Below are 22137 nucleotides of genomic sequence, written 5' to 3' on the forward strand. Positions count from 1 at the left end.
CCTTGAAGAATGGGTCAAAATCCCAGTGGCTAGATGTGCCAAGCTTATAGAGACATACCCCAGGAGACTTGCAGCTGTAATTGCTGCAAAAGGTAGCTCTACAAAGTATTGACTTTGGGGGGGTGAATAGTTATGAACGCTCAAGTTCTCTTTTTTTTGTCTTATTTCTTGTTTGTCTCGCAATAAAAAATTTTTTGTTGCATCTTCAAAGTGGTAGGCATGTTGTGTAAATCAAATTATACAAACCCCCTAAAAAACTATTTTAATTCCAGGTTGTAAGGCAACAAAATAGGAAAAATGACAAGGGGGTGAATAATTTCGCAAGCCACTGTTTGTATCATGGCACTCTGCATTTGCAACACTGTTTAATACTTGATTAAAAGTTAAAAGTAAACGCTATACATCAAATTCCTTATATTAAGCAAACCGGACAGCACGATTCTTGTTATTTATTTTTTTACAGACAGCATGATTGTCTTGTTTTTAATTTATTTACAGACAGCAGGGGCACACTCCAACACCCAGCTTCTTCACCTGCAGAATCATCTGAGACCAGACAGCTGATGAAACTGTGGGTTTGCACAACCAAATAATTTCTGCGCAAACTGCCAAGAAACCGTCTCAGAGAAGCTCATCTGCATACTCAAATCAAATCAAATGTATTTATATAGCCCTTCGTACATCAGCTGATATCTCAAAGTGCTGTACAGAAACCCAACCTAAAACCCCAAACAGCAAGCAATGCAGGTGTAGAAGCACGGTGGCTAGGAAAAACTCCCTAGAAAGGCCAAAACCTAGGAAGAAACCTAGAGAGGAACCAGGCTATGTGGGGTGGCCAGTCCTCTTCTGGCTGTGCGAGGTGGAGATTATAACAGAACATGGCCAAGATGTTCAAATGTTCATAAATGACCAGCATGGTCAAACAACAACAATCACAGGCAGAACAGTTGAAACTGGAGCAGCAGCACAGCCAGGTGGACTGGGTACAGCAAGGAGTCATCATGTCAGGTAGTCCTGAGGCATGGTCCTAGGGCTCAGGTCCTCCGAGAGAGAGAAAGAAAGAGAGAAAGAGAGAATTAAAGAGAGCATACTTAAATTCACACAGGACACCGGATAGGACAGGAGAAGTGCTACAGATTTAACAAACTGACCCTAGCCCCCTGACACATAAACTACTGCAGCATAAATAATGGAGGCTGAGACAGGAGGGGTCAGGAGACACTGTGGCCCCATCCGATGACACCCCCGGACAGGGCCAAACAGGAAGGATATAACCCCACCCACTTAAAACCCCACCCACTACTCGTCTTCTTCACCAGGGTCTATAGCAATTTGATAAGATCCTGAGGCAAATTGTTGTGCCATTCATCCGCCGCCATCACCTGATGTTTCAGCGTGATAATGCACTGCCCCATGTCGCAAGGATCTGTACACAATTACTGGAAGCTGAACATGTCCCAGTTCCTCCATGGCTTGCATACTCACCAGACATGTCACCCATTTAGCATGTCAGGGATGCTCTGGATTAACGTGTACAACAGTCTGTTCCAGTTCCTGCCAACATCCAGCAACTTCGCACAGCAACTTCGCATCATTGAAGAGGAGTGGGACAACATTCCACAGGCCACAATCAACAGCCTGATTAACTCTATGCGAAGGAGATGTGGCAAATGGTGGTCACACCAGACACTGACTGGTAACTTTTTTTTGATGGTATCTGTGACCAACTGATGCATGTCTGTATTCCCAGTCATTTGAAATCAATAGATTAGGGCCTATTTCATTTATTTCAATTGACTGATTTCCTTATAAGAAGTTGTTGCATGTCGCGTTTATATTTTTGTTTAGTATAGAAGAATAGCAAGACAGGTGGGATTTCCATCGATGCCATCAGACCAAGGGCGAAATGGTGGTGTAGATATTGGGGGGACGAACACTAGACATACACTTTTTACAGTTTAAAAACACATTTCCTGCAATTCTACACAGTTTGACATAACTTATTATGTCCCTCAAGGGGTGTTTTGAGGGATATTTTGAAAACGCAGTATACATGGAAGGGTTAAGTCGTCACCATCATCAATGAAGGTATTTCATGGCAAATATATAGACACAGAATATGTAGAATGAGTTGTATTATAATGATGCACACATGGATATTTATTTATTTTAAAAATACACAAAAGATGAAGACTGAGTTTTATTATAGTTTGAGTTTGCCTACCTTATGCACAGTACACATTTATATACAGTGGGGAGAACAAGTATTTGATACACTGCCGATTTTGCAGGTTTCCCTACTTACAAAGCGTGTAGAGGTCTATAATTTTTTATCATAGGTACACTTCAACTATGAGAAACAGAATCAAAAAAAAAATCCAGAAAATGCTAATTAATTACTTAAAAATCATACAATGTGATTTCCTGGATTTTTGTTTTAGATTCCGTCTCTCACAGTTGAAGCGTACCTATGATAAAAATGACAGACCTCTACATACTTTGTAAGTAGGAAAACCTGCTAAATTGGCAGTGTATCAAATACTTGTTCTCCCCACTGTATGTATGTAATATATATATATTTACAGTGCCTTGCGAAAGTATTCGGCCCCATTGAACTTTGCGACCTTTTGCCACATTTCAGGCTTCAAACATAAAGATATAAAACTGTATTTTTTTGTGAAGAATCAACAACAAGTGGGACACAATCATGAAGTGGAACGACATTTATTGGATATTTCAAACTTTTTTAACAAATCAAAAACTGAAAAATTGGGCGTGCAAAATTATTCATACCATGGACACAGAATCTTGTTAAATGTTGATCCTGACTTTCGAGTCTGTCTCCCGACCGTATTCTGTCAGCATTCACACAGTCATTCATAATTTTTGATAAATTTTTTTATTTTTGTAAATGACTTATTTTAAGTTAAATAAATTATTGTGGGGAACGAATTGACCTATTCTGAATATTTGTCGGACATGTCCCCCCCATCCCCAATGGCAATTTTGCCTATGCATCACAGCATACAGTACATGTCTAGCATGATCAGCTGGGGTCTATGCTGCATCAGTTGGGCTACAGGTGATCATGCTTATTGCTAATAGCACATCTGATAGTATAGTATCTCCAACCCTGTTCCTGGAGAGCTGTACTCCTGTAGGCTTTTGCTCCAACCCTAGTTGTAATTGACCTGGTTCAGCTTATCAAACAGCTAATTATTAGAATCAGGTGTGCTAGATTAGGGTTGGAGTGAAAACATACAGGACGGTAGCTCTCTAGGAACAGGGTTTGAGAGCCCTGATAATGACAATGCACAGGAACAGGGGTTCTCAACTCTTACCCTACGAGGTCCGGAGCCTGCTGGTTTTCTGTTTTACCTGATAATTAATTGCACCCATCTGGTGTCCCAGGTCTAAATTAGTCCCTGATTAGAGGGGAACAATGGAAAAAAAAGCAGTGGAACTGGCTTCGAGGTCCAGAATTGAGTAAGAGGGGGCTATATGCATGGTCCAAATATGTTAAAAATAATTGTAAGATACAGTAATTTCTACAAATATGTTAATGTGCTCATTTCTGGTGGTGGAAACGATATTTTAGATGGGTGTCAGCATCATTAAAAAATATATATATATAATTATATATATAGTAGAAGGTTCTTTTAAAAAGTCACCAGAACAGAGCTTCAGTCCTTCTACATAAAAATGATCCCGAGGAGGACACTGAACCCACTAAGCAAGGGGACTGGAATTGGTCAAACTTACAGCTTAATATATGTAGAAAGTTATCCTCTTTCCCTAAAAACACAATGGTCATTACTTATTTTTGTACATGAAAGCAGAGGTTAACTTTGCCCTGCAGGCAATCGATCTGAGATTGACTTAAGTTTGTCACATAAATTCTTTAGGGTTAAAGCGAACACATTTAAGTCAACTGTCCAGACATCAATCCATGAAGGGGATACAGCACCGAGACCCTATAGCTTGGAAACACTCAATCCTTTTGTTTTTCTGAAAATACAATTTTAAAATTAATTATTTTATTTTCTCATTAGCCATGCACATTTAGCATAGGGTTTCCCAAGCTCGGCCCACGTTTCGGGGCAGCGCACAACTGGCCCAGCGTCGTCTGGGTTTGGCCGTGGTAGGCCATCATTGTAAATAAAAAATTGTTCTTAACTGACTTTCCTAGTTAAATAAAAGGTCATTAAAAAATATGTTTTTTTGCCCGAGTACTACACAACTGTTTAAAATAATCAAAGCTTGATGAGGAGATAGATATTTGAAATCAGCTGTGTAATCAGAGCAAAAACCAAAACATGCACTCAGGGCGGGGCCCCAGGACCAAGTTTGGGAAACCCTGATTTAGCGGACACTCTTACCCAGAGCACCTTACAGGAGCAATTACGATTAAGTGCCTTGCACAAGGGCACATCAGATTTTTTTCACCTGTCAGCTCAGGGATTCAAACCAGCAACGTTTCAGTTACTGGCCCAATGATCTAGGCTACATGCCGCCCCAAGTAAAACAAATGACAGCCAGGTAAATACTTATACACACACACACCTTTTTCAAAATTCACCCTATGGTCCTCAGTGAGGGCAATCTCTCGTGAAGGCTGATGGGACCTGAATGAAGAAGGACAACACAGAATACAGTTTGAATGCTTTATTGAGGGTGTGGGTGACTGTAAAAAAGGAGCAAGCACCTGTAGTAAGCGCCTTAATACAAGTTATAAAAGATGGGCAATAGCTGGATATCTGAGAACTTCTGTTAAACAAAGGAAGTCTGAAATGTCACCCTATTCCCTATATAGTGCACTACTTCTGACCAGAGAGCTGTGGTTGAAAGTAGTGCACAATATAGGGATTAGGGTGCCATTTCAGACATACACAGGGTCTGTATCTATTACTGTGGTAGATTAGGTTTAGAGAGGGAAAAGCACCTGGTTCACTGAGACCAACATTAGGACCTTTTCAGTTTAGGTAAAATAACTCATCCACTGATCATTACTTAAAAATCAAATAAAAATCACATATTTTCAACCTGGGCTCAAGTCAGTGCACATAAACATCGGCATTATGTAACATAAGTTAGACAAAAATAAAAGGAATTCTACAAATGCCATTCCCTGGAAATTAGACAGAAATCTCTTTAAATACTGGGTGCAACTGTCTAAGGCAACTTTAAATTCGATAGAAAAGGGATCATCTAGAAGTAACGGTGTACAAAGCAGGAATGAAGCTATACAACGTCACATTACTCATTTTCCTTTCACACTGTACAGAGTCCACTTCCTTCAGCTCTAACCAGGCCGGCCAAAATACAAGGCAGTGCAACTTTTTTATCCTACATTTGACTGTGTCTCCCAGACACATTGTATATACACATTCAGGACATACAATACAAACATAAATATGAGCAGGACTTTCTTTCCGTCCCCAAGGCCCAGTTTAGGCATCCAGACATTCTGGACATGATTTTCATATTGGCTATTCAATGAAATGTTGATCTCATTTTAAAATGCACGAGGATCATATTTTTTTGTTGTTGGGGGACATTTATAAATATTTGAAAGAAAAATATAAAAAATGTAGGCTGTTATGCAGTTAGCTACATAAACAGTCAATATGTATTCATTGAACAGAACTTATTGTAATACTACGGGTAAAGGTATAGCGCTGGTGTTCTCCCTTGAGGGTTAAAGGAATTGAAACACCAGAAACCTTAGATAAATAATAGTAGATAGCTTGTCAACTTTTATGTCATACGAATCGGAAATGTTTTATCAAACATATTTGCCTCAAACGGATCTTAATGTAGATCATAATAGACAAGTTATGACTTCTAATGTAATCTAATAACTTGTGACAGGCCCGAGAAAGCATTTTAATGTCGATTTTTTTTCTCTCTTCATCCAATGACATGATTGTCATGCCAGACCAATATTTGGGACATATTTAGTTAATATCATAATGATATACACATAGCAAAGCACTACATTTAAACTCATTAGGAGGGAGTCTGTATTCAAAATAATTTGTAACTCTTCACTCAAACAAAAAAATGCCAAAACCTAAATTACATTTTCGATTTACAAAAAAACTCCCGAAAAGGGTATTATGTCTGAACATCATAAATATCTATACTTGCCCATGTATGTGTGGATGTATGTTTGTACGCATATGCACAAATTCTTTTGCCAACTTAGGTTTTCCAAGTCTGGAACTGTGTAAGGTTTCAAAGTGGTCACCAAGGCCTCATAGGTATGCATGTTTTCTTTTCAACCAAATCATTTATCTGTTGGAAAATCAATAATATTACTTTGATATTGAACAAGAATAGAATTACAAATACCGTTCAAACTATGTAAAAGGATATGCATGTAGTGCAATTTACTGAATAGGATTTGTTTGACTGAAAAGTACCTTGGATACTCGTGGGGCTTGAGGATCAACTTTGAAAAAACCTTATTCTGGAGCTTCAACAACAATAATATTTGTTATTATTAATATTGAAAAGAATAAAACATGGAAAAACAAGAAGGGGCAAGAGTGGCTGGAGTCTCCTTTGGGCTCGGGTACTTTGGTAGACTAAATCTATCCGTTTCGCTCTCATTCCTCCCTCAGGCCTGGTGACTGGATTTGGATATGGCGCTCAGAGCGTGAGGTCATCAGAACACAGCAGCCACGCTTGTCTGTCTTTCTGGGAGACCACCTTTCGCTGTTATACGCATTCTGCCTACGTAGGTAAGCATGCTGCCCATAATTATATATATATATATATTTTTATCATTAATAACTTGACTGGAACAGTTGAGTCCGTGAGGGGGAGGATTGGTATGTACACCAGGCTACGAAGCCTCTGTGGGGGAGTAAGGAGAACAGGGCGTATGGGGCCTTTTTGGGGTTCACCCATCTTGGTATCCTCTCCTGCGGCCCTCTATGGGGTTTAGTTCATCAGGGCATGTCTGTGTATACAGTCGGTATACAGCACAGCTCAGCTCACAAGTTCTTGGTGTTTATGTGTGTTTTGTAATGCTTCGTGAGATGGTCGCTCCTCATGAACCGTTTCTGACACTGGTTGCACTCGAAGCGCTTGTCTCCTGCAAGGAAAAGACAGAATAAATGAGTGGTTTAATTTTCCTGCATAACACAAAACTATGAAACAGCAATACCATTCTTCTCTGCTGCAAGGGAATCTCTGCTTCAAATCTGAGTGCCTGCTTGAGTCCTGGAAACTTCAGCAAAACTAACATACTGTATGTGCATCGTCTGCTTGAGTCCTGACATGTGGTGAAAACAATGGTGTATGATTTGGCATATGGAGCATTGTTGACTGACTTGCTGTGTACGTACCTCCTGGGGTGTGTTCAGTAGGGGGAAAACATTTTCAAAAACAGGGGAACTTGTCCAATAAGAACACAGAATTTTATCCATTGAAAAACATTTTGCTACAGTGTCTTACTGAACATTACCCAGTGAGTGTTGTGCAGGCTGACCTACATTCATCCTACAGTGTGTATCAGTGTGTCCCCTACGGTGGACAGACCTGTGTGTGTCCTGGCGTGTCGCTGCAGCTCGTCACTGCGAGTGAAGCGTTTGCCACAGAAGACCCAGTTGCAGACGAAGGGCCGCTCGCCGGTGTGCAGGCGCACGTGTGCCCGGAGGAGGGATGTTTTCCGGAACGTCTTCTCGCAGCCCGGGATGTGACAGATGTGCTTCCTCTTCCCCACCTCGCCGGGCCTGCACAACACAGAAAACACCAACTTAACTACACTATATATATACACACAAAAGTATGTGGACACCCTTTCAAATGAGTGGATTTGGCTATTTCAGCCACACCTGTTGTTGATAAGTGTATAAAATCAAGCACACAGCCACGCAACCTCCATAGACAAACATTGGCAGTAGAATGGACTTACTGAAGAGCTCAGTGACTTTCAACGTGGCACCGTCATAGGATGCCACCTTTCCAACAAGTCAGTTCGTCAAATTTCCCTCCTGCTAGAGTTGCCCTGGTCAACTATAAGTGCTGTATAGTGAAGTGGAAACGTCTAGGAGCATCATCGGCTCAGCCGGGAAGTGGTAGGCCACACAAGCTCACAGAACGGGAGCGCCGAGTGCTGATGTGCCTTTGGTTGCAACGCTCACTACCGAGTTCCACTGGAAGCGACGTCAGCACAAGAACTGTTCGTCTGAAGTTTAATGAAATGGGTTTCCATGGCCGAGCAGCCCATCACAAGCCTAAGATCACCATGCGCAACGCCAAGCATCGACAAGAGTGGTGTAAAGCTCGCCGCCATTGGACACTAGAAGTGCGTTCTCTGGAGTGATGAATAATGCTTCACCATCTGGCAGTCCAACGGACTAATCTGGGTTTGGTGGATGCCAGGAGAACGCTACCTGACCCAATGCATTGTGCCAAATGTAAAGTTTGGTGGAGGAGGAATATTGGTCTGGGGATGTTGTTCATGTTTCGGGCTAGGCCCCTTAGTTCCAGTGAGGGGAAATCTTAACGCTAGAGCATACAATGACATTCTAGACGATTCTGTGCTTCCAACTTTGTGGCAACAGGCCCTTTCCTGTTTCAGTATGACAATGTCCCCATGCACAAACGAGGTCCATATAGAAATGGTTGTCGAGATCGATGTGGAAGAACTTGAGCCCTGATCTCAACCCCATGCGAGGCCAGGCCTAATCGCCCAACATCAGTGCCCGTCCTCACTAATGCTCTTGTAGCTGAATGGAAGCAAATCCCCGCAGCAATGTTCCAACATCTAGTGAAAAGCCTTCCCAGAAGAGTGGAGGCTGTTATAGCAGCAAAAGGGGGACCAACTCCATATTAATACCCATGATTTTGGAATGAGATGCTTGATGAGCAGGTGTCCACATACTTTTGGTCATGTAGTGTATTCACTATATTTCTGATTGATGCACAGGTATTTAACGCAGGAGAATGGAAAGTAGTTGCTTGCAATCGTGGTTGTTTCCCTGCCCCAATCTCACAAAAGGGTACATTTTGCCATACAGGTATCAGTTTGTATCAACCAAGACTTTCCATATGGGTAAATAAATATATGGGTTTATACTGTATATCATGTTTTTTTCCACCAGGTGCTCAGGCCTGTCTCTAGTTTGCTAGTAAGAGCCACTTGCCTCTTCTCGGAGTCCTTACAGTTGGGGCAGGTGCAGGCCATGCGGCGTTTCTTCTCCCCAGGCTGGCCCTGCAGCTCCAGAGCCAGAGTCTGCTCCATCTGCACCTGGTGGCCCTGGGAGGTCACGCCGCCCAGCTGGAGGGCCCCGCCCTGCACCGTCTGCACTGTCAGGTGCTGCTGCCCTGAAAGAACAGTAGAGAAACTTTAACATATTGCACATGAGTAATAAACATATATAAACATACATTACACAGACATGCCCACACACACATACTGACACACACATGCAGGCCTCCATTAGCTTGCTAAAAGTACATTGGAATGCAAACCATTTTTAAAGGAAGACAGTATGGAAATAGACCGGATATGCCCTTGTGGATTTGGATACGGACAAGCACTTTTTATATGTGTCACGAACACACAGTACACACACACACACCTCCTGCGTTGGTGATGGTGACGGGCACTCCTTGCACCTGGACCCCGTTGATGTTTATAGTCTGCACGGCCTGGCCCGCCGAAGAGAGCTGGGCCGCGTTCAATGCTATCATCCCCCCCGCCGGAGCTATTTTTGGTAGGGTCCTCTCCTTCCTGCCCCCCGCCAGTGTTCGCTTGGTGGCCCCCACGGACGACAGGGTGGTGGTGACCATGCTGGAGGGCGTTGTTGCCGTGGAAACGGTGGTTTCCTGGAGCTGCACAGTCTGCCATTCGCCTGATGCCGTTTTGATCAGCAGCTGAGAGGAGCACAGGGGTGTCAGACTAACATGGAACAAATCTGTCAGATTAGGACACAATTCTGTATTAAAGTCCCACTTCCATTACATTTCAGCTGTTTGGAAAGCGCATGTGCAATCAAGACTCAATCATGGACACCCTTACTGACAGTTGTGGCTGCTTCGCGTGATGTATTGTTGTCGCTAACTTCTTGCCCTCTGTGCTGTTGTCAGTGCCCAATAATGTTTTGTGCTGCTACCATGTTGTGATGCTACTATGTAGTTGTCATGTGGTGTTGCTACCATGCTGTATTGTCATGTGTTACTGCCATACTGTGTTGTTTGTTGTCTTGGGTCCTTCTTTATGTAGTGTTGTCTCATGTCGTGATATGTGTGTTGTGCTATATTTATTTTTAATCCCAGCCCCCGTCCCTGCAGGAGTCCTTTTGCCTTTTGGTAGGCCATCAGTGTAAACCCGAATTTGATCTTAACTGACTTGCCTAGTTAAAAAGGTTAAATAAATACAAATAAAATAAATAAACATGTGGATAGCCTGGAGTGAGTGTAGAGAGGTGGTGTGCATGCAGCACCTGTAGGTGTTTTGTGTGTGTGTGTGTGTGTGTGTGTGTGTGTGTGTGTGTGCATGACTACATTGACAACTTCAGACTGACCGATCTACAAATCACCTTGCATCCTAACTAACTACTCTGAGTAACTCCTAGATCTGTCAGTTTGCTGAGAGAGCTACATTAACGATCTCTAACAACTTGTGTGTGTACCTGAGTAGGCTCTGGCTGCAGGCTGGGTGCAGGCTGTCTCTGGGGGACCTGAGGCAGGGTGGCGGAGGCAGCCTGCACCACCTTCAGAGCCTGCTGGGGGATCTGGACCACCTGCTGCTCCTGTTTCTGCTGCACCAACTGCACCAGCTGCTGCTGGCCCGACCCAGTGTTCTGCACAATCAGAAGCTGGTTCCCCGCCTGGGGAGAACACCGAGAGAGCAGCAATGAAACACAGCCCTAAATCTGTCCAATACTTACTCATACAGGGACCCCAATATTGGAGGTTGAAGGGGTGATAGAGTAGGCTAACCCCCACGTAAAGCATTGCATTTTGAGTTTGAGAAATACAGATGAAATAATTAGATACTCATTTACACACACACACACACACACACAAACATTGTAGACACATTCAGTAATTAGTACCCATTTGTAGCCCAATCAAGCAAGTGAATTGGTCCACAAGTCATGGTTGACCCCACACCAAATGCAGCAGAACAACAAACATACCTGAATAATATTCTCCCCGGCTTCTAACAATATCGTCTCCATCTGCTCGGGGGGCGGAGAGGTGGTCTGTGGTGGAGGGACTGCTGCCACCAGCTTCTTCCTTCCTCGTCTGCCCTTTGTTGGCGGGGGAGGAGCTGCCGCTGGCTCATCTCCGGTGGCTACGTTGAGGGGCAGCGTGAGCCCGCTGGGCAGCCGCACCACGTTGGCTGCATTGGGTTTCCGCCCCCTTGGGGACGGCTTGATGGCCACCGTCTTCTGCGGGGTGATGGGCGCGGCAGCGGGCTGCGGCTGGGGGACCGTCATGGGCGTGGTGATGATGGCCTGGTTGGTACCCGGGATGAGCTGGATCTGTCCGCCCTGCTGCATCATCTGGATGGTCTGTGTGCCTCCCAGCTGTGGCATCACCTGGTATTGGATGTTGGATGTTTGAGTCGAGCGGCCAGGGCTCTGCTGGATGGTGAGGACGATGGGGGTGCCGGGGTTGTTGGAGCCCAGGCCCGCTGGCAGCTGGATCACATTTCCTTTAGCGGACAGGAAGCCCAGGTTTTTGGGAGGGGCGGGGGCGATGGGGGCGGGCTTGATGGGGAGGAGACGGCGAGGTTGGGGTTGGGTAGGAGGGGCACTGATAGGGGCCTGAGCAGCAGGGGGGCCGATCTTACTACAGGTGGCGGCCAGGAGGGCCAGTGGGGAGGGCTGGGAGTCCTGTAGACAGGACCAAAGAGAGATGGACAAATGGTTAGGGGTGCAACGAGTCGGACACAAATGATTTACTGCTGATACCAGACCTGGGCCAAATCCCTGTCATTCACATGAAGAAGCAACGCCGATACAGGGGACGCAGGTCCCGGGTGCCTTGTGAGAATTCATTGGTAAGTGGGTAACCCGCCTCTACCATCTGTGCTATTGGCCAACGTCCAGTTATTAAAGAATAAACTGGATGAGCTCTGTTCAAGAATATCCTACCAACAGGACATTAAAAACAGTAATATCTTAGGTTTCACAAGTCGTGGCAGATCGACGACATGGATAGCATACAGCTAGCTGGCTGGGTTTTCCATGCATTGGCAAGACAAAACAGCTGTCTCCGGTAAGGGGTGGCGGTCTGTGTCTATTTGTCAATAACAGCTGAATTGAATTGAATCCTACTGCACTGGCTCCGACGCTCGTTGGATGTGGCAGGGCTTGCAAACTATTACGAACTACAAAGGGAAGGACGCTCGTTGGATGTGGCAGGGCTTGCAAACTATTACGAACTACAAAGGGAAGCTCAGCCACGAGCAGCCAAGTGACATGAGCCTACCAGACGACCTAAATGACTTCTATGCGCACTTCAACACTGAAGCATGCATGAGAGCACCAGCTGTTCCCGACAACCGTGATCACGCTTTCCGTAGCCAATGTGAGTAAGTCCTTTAAACAGTCAACATTCACAAGGCTGCCGGGCCAGATGGATTAGCAGGACGTGTACAACGATCATGCGCTGCGCCGAACCAACTGGCAAGTGTATTCACTGACATTTTCAACCTCTCCCTGACCGAGTCTGTAATACCTACATGTTTCAAGCAGACCACCATAGTCCCTGTGCCCAAGAACACCAAGGTAACATGCCTAAATTACTACCGACCCGTATGACTCAAATGTAGTCATGAAGTGCTTTGAAAGGCTGGTCATGGCTCACATCAACACCATCATGCCAGAAACCCTAGACCCACTCCAATTTGCACACCATTCCCAACAGATGACGCAATCTATATTGCACTCCACACGGCCCTTTCCCACCTGGACAAAAGAAACACCTACGTGAGAATGCTGTTCATTGACTACAGCTAAGCATTCAACACCATAGTGCCCTCAAAGCTCATCACTAAGCTAAAGACCTTGGGACTAAACACCTCGCTCTGCAACTGGATCCTGGACTTCCTCACGGGCCGCCCCCAGGTGGTACGGGTAGGCAACAGCACATCTGCCACGCTGATCCTCAACAAAGGGGCCCCTCGGGGATGTGTGCTTAGTCCCCCCCTGTACTCCCTGTTTGCCAACGACTGTGTGGCCAAGCACGACTCCAACACCATCATTAAGTTTGCAGAGAACACAAGTGGTAGGCCTGATTACCGACAACAATGAGACAGCCTATAGGGAGGAGGTCAAAGACATGGCAATGTGGTGCCAGGACAACAACCTCTCCCTCAAGGTGATCAAGACAAAGGAGATGATTGTGAACTACAGGAAAAGAGGGCAGAGCACGCCCCCTTTCTCATCGACGGGGCTGAAGTGGAGCAGTTTGAGAGCTTCAAGTTCCTTGGTGTCCACATCACCAACAAACTATCATGGTTCAAACACACCAAGACAGTCGTGAAGAGGGCACGACAAGAGCCTGGTTGCATCACCGCCTAGTATGGCAAGTGCTCTGCCTCCAACCACAAGGTGCTACAGAGGGTAGTGCCTTCGGCCGAGTATATCACAGGGGCCAAGCTTCCTGCCATCCAGGACCTCTATACCAGGCGGTGTCAGAGGAAGGCCCTAAAAGAAGGCCCTGAAAATGGCAAAAGACTCCAGACTGTTCTCTCTGCCACCGCCCGGAAAGCGGTACCGGAACGCCAAGTCTATATCCAAAAGGCTTCTTAACAGCTTCTACCCCCATGCCATAAGACTGCTAAAGAGCTAATCAAATGGCTACCCAGGCAGTGACCCCCCCCCCCCCTTACGCTGATGCTACTTGCTATTTATTATCTATGCATAGTCACTTTACCCCTACCTACATTTTACCTCGACTAACCAGTACCTCCGCACATTGACTCTGTACCGGTACCCCCTGTATATAGCCTTGTTATTGTATTGTTGCTCTATTTTTTGGGGTTTATCTTTTGTTTATTTAGTAACTATTTTCTTAAAACTGCATTGTCGGTTAAGGGCTTGTAAGTAAGCATTTCATGGTAAGGTCCTTTTGTATTTGGCACATTTTTTTGCACCATGGATGGATATGGGCTGGGCGATATATTTAATTAGAATGTATGTTTTAGCGCAATGTTGCAAATGCCTGTATCACAAGAATCAAAGTTTTATTTTTGTTAGTTTTTATGAGCTTTTTTCCCTTTTTGGTCTCGTCTCCTGTGTGCGTGCACCTTCCCAATCGCACAGACACCAAGCCCCTCCACCTGCCACTCACCACTTCTTCCTCTCTTACAACAAGCAATTCCAACTTGCTATTTGCATTTGAGGTTTGGTCCAACAGAATCGGTTAATTCCCCTTCTAACGACTCTTTTTATGTCTAAACTTATGTCTCAAAATTTAGAACAGAGCAGATCATACTAAAAACGGGAGTGTCAATGAACATGAATATAGTACCTAACATCCGATTTGGACCATAATTCTTGCTAACAATGAGTAAGACATGAGGAATCTTATAAAATGATGAAAAGCCACCCACGGACCTCCCACACCAATCCCACCCCAACAACCAGTATCAGTTCTCTGTCTGACAGTAGTATGGAACTGCTGCTTGGAATATTGCTTCTTCAAACTTTGTAATGTATTCCTGGTGAATCTGGTGATGTTTCCCACCGTTCAGAGAAAATAGCCATTGAAGTCACTTTCATTCTTTACCATAAATTAATGTGAAAGTACCTAGTTTTGCACACTAGATGCCGCTGTTCCTGCTTCTGCCACCACACCCTATATCCACTTTGTTGTTCTCCTGTGTTTATTAAAAAACATATCACAAAATTGTTTTTGCAACTTTGGATAGAAAACCAATGGCTATTGCTCATGATGAAAATAAATTGTGTGGTCATCCTCACAATTCAAGCCAGTCCTCCATGAACGCAATTCAGTTTTTCCTTCTCTTAGGCTTAATTTGTGTCCAGGAAAAGTCCCCTCTGTGTCTGGTTTACTCCCTTAAAGAAAGGTCTGGATTAGACCATTCCTGGTGATTGACGAACAAGCAAACCATTAGGCTACAGTAGTTCTAATGGTTTCCATGCTACGGTCTCCAATGGTCTTCAATAATAAAAAGTCCTAAAACACACACTATATAGTGTTTTGCAATGGTAATAGTATTGGGTATAATGGTAAATGTCACTAGTCACACTACAGAGAGATATTTTCTAATAATTTTATTTAAAAAACATACGACTTCCATGCAATGGTTTATAATTGTACTTTATTAGGGTTGTCACAACATTTTAGTCACTAGCACATTTCTCCATCAAAGTTTTGGGCCTGTAGAAAAAGTATTCACCATACGGATAGCCCTCTCAGAGAGCTCCAATGTTTTGGACTATTCAAGGAGAATTGGGTTGAAACATTAGGTAGCTAAGAGAAGGTCAACCTGAATTGCTTTCATGGAGGACTGGCTTGACCACACAATTAATTTTCATCATGAGCAAAAGCTATTGGTTTTCTACCCAAAGTTGCAAAGAAAATGTTAATCAATTTAATAAACACAAGAGACTGGCAAAATTGATAAAAGGGTGTGGTGGCAGTGGCAGTGGCAACAGAGAAAAACCTGGTACTTTCACACTAATTTATTGTAAAGAATGCAAGTGAATTCAAAGGCTAATTTCTCTGAACATCGGGAAAAAACATCACCAGATTCATATGCAGTTGAAGTCGCAAGTTTACATACACTTAGGTTGGAGTCATTAAAACTAGTTTTTCAACCACTCCACCAATTTCTTGTTAACAGGCTATAGTTTTGGCAAGTCAGTTAGGACATCTACTTTGTGGATGACAAGTACTTTTTCCAACAATTGTTTACAGACAGATTATTTCACTTATCATTCATTGTGTCACAAATCTAGTGGGTCAGAAGTTAACCTCTCTGCGCATGGAACCCGCTAGCGGGCTGAAATTCCACAACATACGGTGATCGCTACATAAATAGTCATATTAAACATTCATGAAAATACAAGTGTCTCACGTGTATCGAAAGTCTAGAATCTTGCTAATCCAACTGCGTTGTTGGATTTTAAAAAGGATTTACTGCGAAATAATACGATGTGATTATCTGAGGATAGAGCCCCATAAAAAAACAACTATTTCAACCAGCACAGGCGTAACATATTCACAAACTGCATTAAAATAAATTGTTTACCTTTGACGATCTTCGTCTGTTTGCAATTCCAATGCTCATTGTTACACAATAAATTATCTTTTGTTTGCTAAAATCCGTTTTTATAGCCTTACACTAAACATTTTGTGAACCGCTTGTGTCGTGAATTCCGTCTCATTCCATTTTCGACGACACATTCCAGGTAAATAACCCACACAGAACGTGACTTTTCCAGTCATGTTTGGTTTCACTGCAATCAACTGGTTTGTTTGTAACACAATCAAACCTGATGGGCCATTTCGCAGGACGTATTGACTGAAAGAAACCGATTTGAAGACAACAAGTCATGACATCATTGTGCACCAATGATTTGCCCGCTGTTTCGTTGATTGACTGTCTTTTAACCCAATGACCACTGATCGTCTTGAAATCTAGCTGGGTAGATTGCCGTTTAGCTCAGCTCATTGGCTATAGGCCATGTTTATGTGTTGCAAGACCAACCCATGTAGTAAGCTCCAGCGTAAAGTGAGTCATTCGCTATTGAAGTTTCATACCGGAAGGAGAAACACATATTACACATTGCATTGTTTGGTAAACGTGCAGATTCAGCTGTTTATATATCAATCATTATGGTGACTAAATCAGGGAAAGCTACATCTAAGTCTAGATATACAGATGTACACACAATTTTAGAATAAATTGATTGGGAAGGTGAGACAGAGATTGTTGTAGGACGATTCATTTAGCGATTGTGGAGGAATATTTTTTTAACGGGAGAGGACATCGTTTTGGACTGGTAATACGTTCTTATCATGCTAATGCCCTTGTTTGAAATTAATAATATAAAATATTATTTGTGATTTTTTGTCAATTTTAGAAGCAATATATAAACATGTAATGTCATGAAATGTGAGATGCGTGTGTCTGCCGCCCCACCCCAACCCACATGAAATAGCCTATTTGAGGCTGTTGAGGGGAGGGCAGAACCACACAACAATGGCCAAAGTGAAATGGAGACAGTAGATACAGCTGGTCTGTTGTAATATAATAAAGACAGTAGATCTAGCTGGTCTGTCATAATATAAAAGAGACAGTAGATCTAGCAGGTCATAATAATGTATTCAACCTTATGTTCCCTGTACTCTCGCTATATATATATCTATCTGTTTATTATACCTGTTGATACAGGGCTCATATGTGAAACTATTCTAACTTAACATTTTCTTTCACAGTGACACTGACTCCGAATGGGAGTCTTATCCGGTGTCCTGTGTGAATTTAAGTATGCTCTCTCTAATTCTTTCTTTCTCGAGGACCTGAGCCCTAGGACCATGCGTCAGGACTACCTGGCATGATGACTCCTTGCTGTCCCCAGTCCACTTGGCCTTGCCGCTGTTCCAGTTTCAACTGTTCTGCCTGCGGCTATTGAACCCTAAACTGTTCATTTTTACTCTTGAGGTGCTGTCCTGTTGCACCCTCTACAACCACTGTGATCTCCACCCGGCACAGCCAGAAGAGGACTGGCCACCCCTCATAGCCTGGTACCTCTCTAGGTTTCTTCCTAGGTTTTTGCCATTCTAGCGAGTTTTTCCTAGCCACCGTGCTTCTACACCTGCATTGCTTGCTGTTTGGGGTTTTAGGCTGGGGCTATATAAATTGATTTGATTTGATAGAGGACTGAGGGTCTTCCAAATATTGAAAGTGTGTAAATAGTTACCCTTGTTATTTTGTAAATGTATATATATATATATATATATATATTTTTTTTTTCATATATTTTTTAATCAACAATTATTTTTTCCCCCATTTTTATCCCTCCAATTTTTTTGGGGGGGGGTGTGTTAGAATACCATTTTGGTATTTTGTAAATAGTTATTTGTTTCAAAATGTATACCTTCACCAATTTGGCCACTTGGGTACATTTGGGCTACTTGTGTGGGACACCCGGGTGACTCATTTTGGAAGTTATCATTCTGTAACTTTGCACAAGTACTGTTGCCCTCTTATATTTTTCACTGAAATTGTCCCCATCATCCTATCTGAATGTTTGTTTTTATCTTGTTCATTTTAAAGATGATGATAAAAAACATATGTTTTTTATTTTTGTTTCATTGTTTTATCTAAACCAGATCTATTGTTAGTTAGTTAGATTACTTGTTATTACTGCATTGTCGGAACTAGAAGCACAAGCATTTCGCTACACTCGCATTAACATCTGCTAACCATGTGTATGTGACAAATAAAATTTGATTTGATTTGTGTTATATTCTCCTACATTCAAACTTCAGAGTGTTTTCTTTCAAATGGTACCAAGAATATGCAAATACTTGGTTCTGTGCCTGAGCTACAGGCTGTTAGATTTGGGTATGTCTTCAGGCGGAAATTGCACAAAGTAGGGGGGGAGCTCTAAGAGTTAACAAACACTAAGTTGACTGTGCCTTTAAACAGCTTGGAAAATTCCAGAAAATGATGTCATGGCTTTAGAAGCTTCTGATAGGCTAATTGGATAATTTGAGTCAATTGGAGGTGTACCTGTGGATGTATTTCCAGGCCTACCTTCAAACTCAATGCCTCTTTACTTTGACGTCATGGGAAAACCTAAAGAAATCAGCCAAGACCTCAGAAAACAATTGTAGACCTCCACAAGTCTGGTTCATCCTTGGGAGCAATTTCCAAATGCCTGAAGGTACCACGTTCATCTGTACAAACAATAGGACGCAAGTATAAAAACCACGGGACCATACAGCCATCATACCGCTCAGGAAGGAGACGGGTTCTGTCTCCTAGAGATGAACGTACTTTGATGCAAAAAGTGCAAATCAATCCCAAAACAACAGCAAAGGACCTTGTGAAGATGCTGGAGGAAACAGGTACAAATGTATCTATATCCACAGTAAAACGAGTCCAATATCGACATAACCTGAAAGGCCACTCAGCAAGGAAGAAGCCACTGCTCCAAAACTGCTATATAAAAGCCAGACTACGGTTTGCAACTGCACATGGGGAAACAAGATTGTACTTTTTGGAGAAATGTCCTCTGGTCTGATGAAACAAAAATAGAACTGTTTGGCCATAATGACCATCGTTATGTTTGGAGGGAAAAGGGGGAGGCTGGCAATCCGAAGAACACCATCCCAAACATGAAGCACAGGGGAGCAGCATCATGTTGTGGGAGTGCTTTGCTGCAGGAGGGACTGGTGCACTTCACAAAATAGATGGCATCATGAGGGAGGAAAATTATGTGGATATATTGAAGCAACATTTCAAGATATCAGTCAGGAAGTTAAAGCTTGGTCGCAAATGGGTCTTCCAAATGGACAATGACCCCAAGCATACTTCCAAAGTTGTGGAAAAATGTCTTAAGGACAACAAAGTCAAGGTATTAGAGTGGCCATCACAAAGCCCTGACCACAATCTTATAGAGAATTTGTGGGTAGAACTGAAAAAGCGTGTGCGAGCAAGGAGGCTACAAACCTGACTCAGTTACAGCAGGTGTCAGGAGTGGGCCAAAATTCAACCAACTTATTGTGGGAAGCTTGTGGAAGGCTCCCCGAAACGTTTGACCCAAGTTAAACAATTTAAAGGCAATGCTACCAAATACTAAATGAGTGGATGTAAACTTCTGACCCACTGGGAATGTGATGAAAGAAATAAAAGCTGAAATAAATAATTCTCTCTACTATTTTTCTGACATTTCACATTCTTAAAAATAAAGTGGTGATCCTAACTGACCTAAGACAGGGAATTTTTACTAGGATTAAATGTCAAGAATTTTGAATGTAGTGTATGTAAACTTTAACTGTGTGTGTGTGTGTGTGTGTGGGGGGGAAACAATACTCCACGCAGTAGCTCCATAGTACTTGTTAGAGATAGAACTGATACTGTATTCTGGTTGTTGGGTGGGCTTGGCGTGGGGGGTCCGTGGGTGGCTTTTGATTCATTTTATTGGATTCCTCATGTCTTACTCATTGTTAGGAAAAATTGTCCAAATTGGATGTTAGGTACTATATTTATTGAATATTATATGAATCCTCTAAATTAAAATTGCCTATTTGGATGCAATCAATTGGCTTAATTTCTCAGTTATCAAATTATATTTCAACAAAACGTTTCAGGAATGCTAATCTTATGCGTTTCTAACTACAGAAACGATTTCTGAACAATCTGAGATGGTGAGTGTCGAAATGCTCTTTCTTGTGCTTTTTGAAGTGGAATGACTCTAGTGCAACAAAGCTTTTTTTTAAAAGAGATATATTGTGAATTTCACCCAGCCCTAGGTGGAACACAGTTTACATACAGGAGGTTAAGCTACATCTCACCATAGGCTACCAATAAAATACATAAACTATTAATGTCATGATTCACAATAGGATGGCATTGCTGGACTCAGTATGCAAGCTAAAGTCAAATAATGAACCCCTTAGTTACTTTTAAGACACCACTGGGTGATATTTACACATCCAAGAACAAGCAGGAAGTAGTCTAGCTGTGACTCACTTGAGAGGAAGTGGCAGAGGGCTGGAGATACTCGCTGGGACTGACAGCAACAGTGGTGGCCATACTGTCCTGTTGATCTGCAACATACATGGAAACACTCATTGCATATACTGTAAATAGTCTTAACACATTTCAAGTACCAAAAACAATGGTCGCTGTCAATACCTCTGCTGCAGAGATTCAGGAAATTATTCAATCCGAGGGAGCGGTTTTGCCCTAAACGCATGTAAAGGCATTCAAATAAGACAGTTCACAAAGGAAATGGGAACTGCAACTCCAATAGATGAGTTGTGGATGGCTAGCTACCACCCCGTGAATGCCAGTCACCGCAGATGTGTGTAAATTGCGTGACCTTTAATCCTTAATAAAAGGGCGGGTCTATGACAAAAAAAAGATTGTCAGACACATGCATTGCCAACTACAACTCCTCGTCTACGAAGTACAAAATTAAAAGTCCCTAAACAAAAGTACAGTATAATAGCTAGCAAATGGGCACAGTAGAGGGCTACGACTTGTGTACAGTGAGTTAGTGACTACTGTACCTGTCTGACTTCTCACGCAATCTCACAAACAGCTCGAGCATGATAATGTATCGCGAGAGTATCAATAAAAATTTGGACTGTACATAAGATTTGCACTGTGGATTATTGGTGTCAATTGCAATCATGACCAATGTGACTGTCTCTTTAAAATCTGATATTTTGTGTTTAGAAAAAAATATGTTTGAGCGCGGCCTGAAAATAGCGCCGCCATCAAACGTACACAGATAGCTTCTTGCTAACTAAACGGTTTGCTAGCTAACTGGCAGTCAGAAATGAAACAATTAGATAGCATTGCAAATACTTTTTAGTGCAGCTGACTTTTCGAACTGAGTGGAATAGACAGCCCATGGCGATACGTGCATGTGGAGTTTGTTTTAATGTGAAATATCGAAAATGATTAGCATCAATGTATAGCTAACGGTAGCTGGAATTACAAACAGGATTCAGCTTTACTGGCTAGTATGCTAAGCTAGATACGCGTAGCAAATCAAACTCTTTGATACTGGAAAAAAGGCAGCCCTTTTCCGGAAATGCATAGCTGGCTTGCACAATGCTCCTATTCAAACTTAAACATAAGGAATTTCCAGCACAAACTGTTCAATGTGTTTTGTTTAACACAGACCAAATTGTTTTACGAAGTACAATGTAATATAAACACCAATGTTTTAATTCCTACCCACCGCTCATGACGACACTCGCTCTCCGTGAGCCTTCAAGAGCAAGCCCCTGGAAGATTCCGCCCACGCTCATAGACCAATCCACGCGCTGTTGTTCAATGAAGGATGCCCAGGCCAGCCAATCGACAAGAGCTCTCAGTGTGATTGAAATTAAATTTAGCCAATGAATAACCTGAATCCTCTCACAACCGTCGATGGACGCAATTTTAAC

General features: G+C 42.8%; 1 protein-coding gene across 3 annotated transcripts; it reads right to left on the reverse strand.

Moving 5' to 3' along the window:
- Positions 1-4650: 4650 nt before the first annotated feature.
- On the reverse strand, positions 4651-22066 carry LOC110493609 (transcription factor Sp2). 3 transcript variants are annotated; one of them, XM_021567974.3, is made up of 8 exons: positions 21930-22066; positions 20708-20784; positions 11160-11861; positions 10650-10847; positions 9597-9891; positions 9159-9339; positions 7549-7742; positions 4651-7102 (listed from the first exon to the last, which is right to left on the reverse strand). In XM_021567974.3, exons 1-8 carry the CDS (start codon positions 21997-21999, stop codon positions 7002-7004), a joined length of 1818 nt encoding a protein of 605 aa, XP_021423649.3. In that variant the 5' UTR covers positions 22000-22066; the 3' UTR covers positions 4651-7001. The 3 variants fall into 3 exon arrangements, with proteins under 3 accessions (XP_021423649.3, XP_021423648.3, XP_090060846.1); XM_021567973.3 differs by having other exon boundaries at positions 20873-21939; XM_090204720.1 differs by having other exon boundaries at positions 21551-21936.
- Positions 22067-22137: the final 71 nt, after the last annotated feature.

Source organism: Oncorhynchus mykiss, chromosome 17 (assembly GCF_057628025.1).
Source record: "Oncorhynchus mykiss isolate SJ-2025 chromosome 17, ASM5762802v1, whole genome shotgun sequence".
Classification (NCBI taxonomy): domain Eukaryota; kingdom Metazoa; phylum Chordata; class Actinopteri; order Salmoniformes; family Salmonidae; genus Oncorhynchus; species Oncorhynchus mykiss.